Here is a 9,589-nt window from a genome sequence, read left to right as displayed (position 1 = left end):
TAAAAAATCGGTGAACGAATACCTGAGAATAAAAAACCTGAAAACACTCGAACATTCCTAATTAAAATTTCCATCGAGACCTAAAAACCCAAAAATCCAAAATTAAACCCATCAATTCCCTCTGTTTCATGTACCAGAGTCCACAGAAGATGGGCATATGAATGCATAGAGAATGAAGGCAGTGACACGGTGATGAAAAATCGAGACATGAAGAAGACGTCCTAACTCCCGCCATCGCCAAGCGATGCCCTAAAATTCCCGATGAAAAACCATCAGTAATGATAAATAAAATTCTAAACACGCGAATCCTCCAGTAATTTTAAGGACAGGCAAAAAAAAAAATTGTTGAAAACTCATAATAAAGAATTACCCTAGCTGTTTAAATCAATTCCAAGGTATTAATTAACATTTTCTGATCACCGGCAACCCTAACGTAGGTCTATTGATTTTCAAAAGCACGACGCGTTATCCCTCGACAAGTTTAATGCGCAAGTAACCGCGCACACAGGCGCAGATACAAATCCTCGTATCATTCCAACTAAAAGCGATTGAAGTGAGGGTGTGCTGTGATGGTCTTTTCCCTATATCTGCAACACTGAGAATAATCTCCAGACCTTCTCCAATACGGTAATTCTTATCATCACAAAAAAATTCTCAAAAGGCAATTATCATCCACCAGCGAACAATCACAATCCAGAGAATTTCCACCGATCTCCATATCTCTCCTCCAACCCTTTGCAAACCACAAACAAACAGTACTCAAGGCAAAAATAACAACGAAACGTCTACGAAATTAATTGGGCATTAACGTACCACATAATTAGTACCAGTGACTGACGGATGGCTGAATAATTGAAGATAGCTGATAAAAATTGTTGTGAATGGAGACAGTGTTGGGTGATAACAGTGTGTATACGAGTGTCACGATTGATCTCGTCTGTTTTCTCTAGAGCATTGTCCCTCGGAATAACGTGTGAAAATTGCCCTGACAGTCGTTCGGGTTGATCATTAATTACAGCGATTGAAGCTGTGCAATAACGAGGGGAATCAGAAAATCTGAAATTAGATGTAAAAGTGCTCAATATCTTTTTGAATTTTCACCGGTGGTTATGGTGAATCCGGTCTTCCAGACAACTCAACCACTTGAAGATACAGTGAATTCATTATCATTGATAAATTAATAATCGTAGATTGGGAGAAGAGAGGCATTGATAACAGACAGCGTGGGATGATTGTGAAACTGATGAAGAGAAGTGTGTGAGGAGGCGTTGTAAAGGCCAAAGTCGCATCATCTTCATTCAGAAGTTGTGGCAAGTGGGTGGGAATATCACCCCCAAGAACTAGAAATCCTTACGTCGTGCCATTCTCCTATATAAGGAGATTTACCAGGGGAGAAATAGTGAATCCTGATTTGATCGTCGTGGTGGCAAGTCAATTGAAAGTCAACCGGCGAGGAGTGGTGTCACTTGAACGAGGGGGTGAATTTGTTGGTTTAAAATTATTTAACTGGGGACCCCGTTAACGGGGGTTAAATCATTCACCACGGCAGATGTCAGGATGCCCGAACAGAGCAACGACTATAGAGTCGTGGTTTTTGGGGCTGGGGGTGTCGGCAAGAGCTCCTTGGTACTGAGATTTGTTAAAGGGACTTTTCGCGAGTCCTATATACCCACTATTGAAGATACTTATCGTCAGGTAAGTGCGGGATTGCTCAGTGCACGGCTCTCGTTTGGTGTTTATTGTCGTGGTGATGCGGTGGAACGAGATTACATTAATTTCAATTTTTTCAATATTCCTCCCCAAGTTTCACCCTTATTTTCACAAATTTTCGCAATTAATCATCAAAATTATCCAAAAATTCCTAACAATTATTGAAAAATGAGGATTTACCTATTTGTATAATTTTTTAATTAATAATATAAATAATAAATTGAAATTAATTCCATTTGTAATGAAAAAATCATAATTAATGATAAAAGAGATTGAAAAAATAATCGAAAATCGTTTCACCAATCAGGACTAATGACCTTCATTACTGTAAATCTCTAATGGCTCTTCACGACGTGCAATTATGACCATTCCCTCTGTAAGGAGTCATTGGAATGACGCTGTACCCATGTGTGTTCTAATGACTTTGATCGATTTGTGTTAATACGTAATTATGCATTGACTGGGAACTGACCTGGGACCTGTGCTGTATACCATATGCGATACGTGTGCCTTGAATCATTAATTCGATGAGATATTACACCATTAGAAGTGCCAAGTGGATTTACACCCTTCAGAAAGATAACGTACTCTCAATTTATGACCATTACCATCTCCTCTCGAGGGAGATTATTCTCCACGAGATACTCTCTCTCAATACTAGAAGATATTTTAATGTAGTTATCCCCTCGAATACTTGAAATGGATCATTCAAAGACTTGAGAGCTCCCCATCGGCTCAAAGAGCATTAATAAATCTCTCGAGACACAGAGAAGACTTGAATCGATTGCTACGATAATTACAGCTTGAGAAGTCTTTCAGGAAATTTAAAATAGCTACTGTAATTAATTTACTGAGCAGTATCAAGGCTTCTCATGTCTTGTCACGTAATTTTCAGCTGCCTTAGAAGATGGTAACACGGTATTACGCTGAGAAATCGATTGTCTGTGTCTAATTCCACTTGTTGACTTCATGGAGTTGCCTCTAGCCTTTTTTGTATTTTCCTTAATCTTCTTTGATCTCGCTCCTCCAATTGTCCTCGATGAGCTTCAATGATAACTTCAATATGAAGCAAATGAAAATTGTTTATTTCATTTATTTATTTTTTATTAATGTTTTGTCGAATGATGTGTTTTTGGAGAATGTTCCGTGCTCTGTGACCTGTTCTCACTCCTCATTATTTCAAAAATCTAGTTGTTTTCATTTAAATCAATTACTTCATTTGGATTTCGAAAATATCGAAATTCTTTTAATTGACGGACAAAAAGACCGGAATAAGACTCACTAATTGGAAAATTGACTTGAATCTTTGGAGTAGATTCAAAATGATTTTCCTATTCGAATCAGATCTGGATGTTGGATTGACCCATATTTATCAGTTTTTCGGAGAAAATCGGTTTGAATCGGGTTGTGAATGGAGAAATATTTTTAGGTGATTAGCTGCAATAAAAATATATGCACGCTTCAAATAACGGATACAACGGGGTCCCATCAGTTCCCTGCAATGCAACGTCTTTCGATAAGCAAAGGTCACGCTTTCATCCTGGTATATTCAGTTTGCTCACGACAGAGTCTAGAGGAGCTCAGACCAATATGGGCAGTGATACGTGAATTAAAAGGCCAGGATATCTCACAAATACCGATAATGCTGGTAAGAAAGTGGATCAGACACATCAAGATTTATATTTTACTTTAAAAGTTGCGATAGGATTATACATCTTCAATTATTTAATTACGATATTTTTTTCTCGATATTCGGATATTTTTTTTTTGCGAATTATTTATGGGATCGACGTGGAAAAATGTTATTGTTTTTCAAGGTAATTTCGACGTAAGATTTCTAGAGAAATTTACAGAGAAAAAGTCTGGGGTTGGGGGCTTTGAGTTCCTCGAGGTTTGAGATTAAAATAATTAGCAACAAGTGCATTTAAGGTTTCGCTTAAAAATAACAGGCCTTTCCAAGGCTTTCGCTCGGAAAAGCCTGGCTTTCCTATGACGTTCAGAGAGCGGAATAAAGTTGATCATGCAAAACGCCCTTGTGGCATTTCCGCCCCAGGGAGTACTTGCATCAAAGACTTTAATGATGAGCCCTACGTCATCATCAGTCGCTCGTATTTTCTTCGAAATGGTCCATTCGGTGGTGGAGTCTTAAAAAAAAAATGAGACAATTTTTATTCATGGATTTATTACGGAATCGGTGCAATTTTTCGTCTCAATTTTTCGTTCGAAGTTCTGAGAAAATTGTAGTTATTTTTTTTAGCATTTTTATTGGTATTCGTGTATTAATTTATGCAATTTATTGAACTCTCAATTATTTATTAATAATAAATGAGGTGATGAATTTTCAGTTTAATATCAATTCGAATATTCCGAGAATTTCTGAAATTTTTTCTTCCCCTGTTTTCATTAAAATTTCCCCCTGGAGTATTTCGCGTTAATAGTCATTAGTACTTGGTCGTGATTTTTAATTGCTTGCATTGCACTCGGTAATTGATGAAATCTTGTAATTACGACAGGTCGGCAACAAGTGCGATGAGAGTACGTTGCGAGAAGTAGCAATGGAAGAGGGAAAAGCTGAGGCTGACAGCTGGGGCTGTGGCTTTCTCGAGACATCAGCAAAAACAAATCACAATGTTAATGAACTATTTCGAGATTTGTTGACACTCGAGAAAAATCGTGCGGTATCATTGCAACCGGTTTCAAGCAACAGTGCGATAAGCCTTAAGGAGAAATGTGCCGTTATGTAAATTATGATAATTCAATTAGACGGTAAATTATTTAATTTAGATAAAACATTATTTATTTAAGCATTAAAGAATCAATGAATTAATCAATCGACTTTTCACCGCCAATCGATCGTTCACGTCAATGTCTTCGCCGACAACATCAACTCGACTCTAAGCGATAATAATAAATTATGAACAGAATAACAATAATAATGATAATAAGGTGAGTAAAGGTAATATTGTAATATTATTGAGTAACAATAGGGATAAACGACGAATTATCATTATTTTCATGACGTCTCAGTGGTACAATCGGCACATGAAAATCGATCCTCATTGTCGGTACTCCATAATCATCGGTGTAATTAGAAAATTTATCTCCTGCACTGAGAGAATAAATTACTTATCATCGTTTCAGGGTTTCAAGATTCATGTGAGAGATTAAAATGGTTTTTTATTTATTTAAATAATTTAAATGAAATGAATTAATTTCCACACATAATGAAAATTCATTAGCCATGAGTAATATTTGTTAATTGGATTATAATTAATACGAGAATTTTTTTTTCTCTCAGTGGCAGAAGAGCCCATCGCGACACGAGAATAGTTTAAGTCCATGATTATGAAAATAGTTATTAAATATTTACTGCAAATTTGTGTGCCTATATCTGTGTGAACAATTGAGTGGCTAGTAATCATACAATTGGCGGGGACGAGCGTTACAATTTTTTACGCCAAGTAATTAGAATTGTTTTGCATAAATGATGAATAAATAAATGCGAAAAATACAGGTAAAAATATTAGGGAGGAATTGGTGGGGGCGGTTTGTTGTCGGCAAAAGGTCGGTTGAATTATTTGAATGAGAATTAAAAAAATAGCAACATTTATAGATAATTATTATGCATGTTAGGTCACTTGACACATCTTTCATCTGAAGTTGATCCATTTAGTATTGTTCGGTGAATTTGTCAACGATATTTGTCCTGGAAAATTTATTCTCGAGTGTCTCTCACCGCGTGGTGGGAGGCCATTTTTTTTTGGTTGTTTATACAAAAGTTAATTGAGGAATTCGAAGTATTATATTGGAAATAAATCTAAAAATTGATCTGTCATTGTCTATTCTGTGGTGACAACGAATTCATTTTATTGGATTTTATGTCATTCCAATATTTGATTGCGATTTTTTTTATTGAGGGTAATGTAAGTATTTTTTATTATTCATTCCATCGTTCGATCGTTCGATGTATCGAAAATCTGTTGAGCGACACCATGAGTTTAACAGTCGATTATTTACAATAATTGTTCCTTCTATTTAGTTAAGATGATTATAATAATTTTATAATTACGTGTGACGCACAAATGGAGAGATTTCCTCATGTTTTAATATTTGGAGTGCAATGAGAGTTGTCACAGAATAGAATTGTTGGATGATTCGGCTGAAAACACGAGTGAAATTCAATTGATTGTAAAAATAATGAAAATTCTTAATGAAAATTGGATTAACGACGCAACAAAACAAACGTACGACGAGTACTCGCAATGATGTGCATATTACATGTAAGAATTGTTACGAAAAAATTGGTTTTTGTTGAATAGTTGTAAGATTTTTCTAATAAATGGTACTAGAAGGGATCATCGTCATTCTAGGCGGGAGAAAAAATTATAAGACCATCCGAATGAAATTTAATCACAACAAAATGACATTGGATTATCAATTAGAATATATTGAGATTTTAAAGCAGTTGAAATTGCGGTGGCCGTGATCGAAAATTTATGCGTTCGCGAATCTGAAGTTTATTATAATTTTTGAATTTTTGAGACATTATATCAATCATCGTCATTTGTCAGACTCTTTCTCGCTTCATGTATCGGAAAATGTGTCAGTGGTGGAGCTAAATATTTTATTTAACTTCAGAAAATATTTATTGCAAAATTATTTGTGTTAACCGATATTCATTTGGGAATTAAATAAATTATTGTCTAGACATAGCGAAAAATTGAATGACTCTGAAATCTGAGTAGGGCATTCCACCACTGGATTATATGATATGACCGATTAAAATGATCTTTAATGGATAATTATTCTGAGCTAGATGACGAGAGTTTTCCCCTCAGAATCCGCGCGTGGCTGATAGCAATATTTTTTATATAGTCCTATGTAAATTCAACGTAATAAAACGTATGTACCACGGCTTTATTTAAATAGCTGTAGAAAATATTCAAATAAAAAATCAGTATCTCATTGACATATCGTCAATGACAATTGTGGAAATGAACGGATTTTCTCGCAACTCAAACAATCAAAGTAAATATCGATTCCATATCAAGAATTACAGAATTACGATAATAAATAATTGGAGAACATGGCAAAGTGAAATCGGCAGGAACAAAATGGCTACAAATATATGCAATCATAACTATCAATGACTAAATATATTTTTCATTCCAATTTATTAAATCCAATTTCCCGTACATCTTAATGAATATTTCTTGATAATTATAGATATGTTTTCCGTATTTCGGGGGCTTGAAAGAGTCTGCTCGCAGAATAATTTGAATCGAAAATAAAATGAACAATGAAAAATGATGGAGTACGACATATCGAATCAGTAACGAGTGAATTGTGAGAATTTTAAGTTGAAGGCACAAATCCCGTGGCGTATACCACAATTACTGACGAAAGGTTTTCAGACCGCTAACGAAATAAATTATTCATGTTATTTATTAATCATAATTTTATATGTTGAATGGATCTTGCAAAAGAAGAACGAACGAATAAATAATTGAAATATTAACGAGTTGATACATATCTACACAAAGATTTCGCTGAAAATGGTTCTAACTACGGAAGTATATATTGATGATAACCGAGATTAAATGCGTGAAAGATTATATGGACGAATGTTTGAGGAAAGATATAATGAGTAGAAGAGATAAGAATATATACATGCTAATAGATAAATGGCATATCTGTGAGATGGAAAATACTGAATGACGATCTTTTCATTTTTTGGGGCCAATTGGAGATCGAATGAGGGTTGAGTCGTTGGATCAATTCAAATTATGAGTGCTTTATAATTAAATTATTTATTTACCTCTCACTTGTAATAATATTCAACCTTTCATGTGTTTGAATAAGTAATTGGAGTGATATTCTAGTTTATAATCGTTCACTGCGCTTTTTCTTCCGGTTTACACATAATTTTATTGTTTTATGTTGAAAGTAAATTGCTGAAGACATAATTATGACGCTGTCATATTATTATTGCTGTTTGATTGTTTTTTGGTGGAAAAAATCAGTTCCATGCCCCGCGTTGAGGACATATTCACTTCTTTTTGATATTTTATCTACGAATATAGATAGAATAGCAGAATTTAATAAACCATTGACATATCAAGTCGGCAATGTTGCCAAAGGGAGTGGAAGGGAAATGATCCCGCGAGTGCAGAGAGATGAAATAATTTTTTTTTTATGAGAATTATTATTTCTCACTGCATGAAATTCATTGAATCGACGAGAGAAAAATTCTCGGGATTATTATTATCGAGGGATCCAACCATATCCGATGTACGAAAATGTTTTAGCAAATGGTAAAAGAACGAATAAATAAATAATTTAGAGAGCCGCTTTATCCGATTAATAAGAATCACATGAATTAGCGCGAGTGCATTGAATTCATTTCTATCAACCGTTGAATGTAATTCTATAAAATTTTTCAAAATGAGTTTTGCAGATGAAAATTAATAATAAAATGAGGGGTTTATGTATTCGTAATAAAAGGAACAGATGCTATATAGAAATTCAATGATTTATCATTTTTACTGCCTGCGGCCTTGATTACCTCAATTCCTATAGTTTAAAAAAATAGAAAACAATTCTAAATTAATTAATTCTGTTTTTCTTTCGTCGGTAAATTATTATCACTCGAACATGGGACAGCCCATGGATATCAGGTATTAAATAATCCGGAAAGTTTGTCGATTGCACCGAAAGATGGCAGCAGAATGCAGTCTTGGGAAACTACAGTGAAATTTCTAATAATTTAAATTACATGAGAGTGATAATTATTAGACAGCCGCGACTGCAGGCGTCTGAATATAATTTATCATCGTGTTTCCGTAAATTGCAGATTTTTTCTTACATAAATTCATTATGATTTTACTAATTACCTTTCTCGTAATGAGTATGTGATATATCATATTTTACGGTGTATTACGTCTCTCGTTATTTCTATTTTTTAATATTACGCAATTATATTCGGTTCCTATAATATAACAGGTAGTTGTATAACAATGATTTATATTTTATAATCATGATTTTTTAAATTATTCATAATCCATCCATTTAACTCGACGTATTTTATATTAATTAAACAATTTATTCTGAATTATCTCAATTCGATTCAATTAGAATATAAATAAATTAATAGAAAATATCAATGAATATTAATATTGCTTTAATTGAATCGGTGTAACTTGGGGGAATAAAAATTGAAGTTCTATAATATTCAATTTTAAATTGAGACTTTAAAGAATGATAACGAACAAAATATTTATTAGAATTTCTCCACATGATATTTTTAATAGGCAACTTATTCTAGCCTCGGGAAAATATCAGTTTCAGACGGTGAATAATAAATGAAATAGTAATGCGGATTTAATTTCAGAGAGATGGTAGACAATCACAGGGAGAGAGACATTCAGGTGTTTACGACGTACGAAATATGAAAAATATACCGTCAAGTATCATTGTTTATGAAACCAGTGAACAACCAGTGGAAACCGGGTATACCATTACCATGATGTGCCAGTACTACTGTCAGTGCAGTATCTGCACAGAGAAAATCCACATACTCTCTCATATTTCTCCATTATTATATTCACTAGTTATCGAATTAGATGTCGACTTCACAGTCTTCTCGTTTTATAGTTTACGAGAGATTATAATTCCAACGTTCAGAGTTTCATTATAGATTATATTCCGGAAGATGAAACGAAAAATGCAAGTGGATGAGATAATCGACGGATAAGACCTGATAAATTTATTTAATAATGACGACTGGACATTCGAAAGGTGTGGTAAAAAATATTCCGAAGAATCCACAACTCTTCCATTTATTCAAATTTTGGGTGGAGTACCTCCTGAATTCAGAATC

At 34.1% G+C, this 9,589-nt stretch overlaps 1 protein-coding gene across 1 annotated transcript; it reads left to right on the top strand.

Annotated features, from left to right (window-relative positions):
- Positions 1–559: 559 nt before the first annotated feature.
- On the top strand, positions 560–6,857 carry LOC105263251 (GTP-binding protein Di-Ras2). Its single transcript, XM_011299337.1, has 3 exons — positions 560–1,695; positions 3,140–3,358; positions 4,224–6,857. The coding sequence occupies exons 1-3, from the start codon at positions 1,558–1,560 to the stop codon at positions 4,452–4,454; spliced, it is 588 nt and encodes a 195-aa protein (XP_011297639.1). The 5' UTR covers positions 560–1,557; the 3' UTR covers positions 4,455–6,857.
- The last annotated feature ends 2,732 nt before the right edge of the window (positions 6,858–9,589 follow it).

The sequence above is a fragment of the Fopius arisanus genome, unplaced genomic scaffold (genome assembly GCF_000806365.1).
Source record: "Fopius arisanus strain USDA-PBARC FA_bdor unplaced genomic scaffold, ASM80636v1 scaffold00014, whole genome shotgun sequence".
NCBI classification, from domain to species: domain Eukaryota; kingdom Metazoa; phylum Arthropoda; class Insecta; order Hymenoptera; family Braconidae; genus Fopius; species Fopius arisanus.
This window is presented reverse-complemented; position numbering and strand designations above follow the sequence as displayed.

What these genes read in the sequence shown, in the direction of transcription:
- LOC105263251 (XM_011299337.1), top strand. Translation starts at nt 1,558, where the DNA reads ATGCCCGAACAGAGCAACGACTATAGAGTCGTGGTTTTTGGGGCTGGG. An exon ending in TTGAAGATACTTATCGTCAG is followed by an intron (nt 1,696 to 3,139) that starts GTAAGTGCGGGA and finishes AAATATTTTTAG; the next exon opens with GTGATTAGCTGCAATAAAAA. An exon ending in CACAAATACCGATAATGCTG is followed by an intron (nt 3,359 to 4,223) that starts GTAAGAAAGTGG and finishes TAATTACGACAG; the next exon opens with GTCGGCAACAAGTGCGATGA.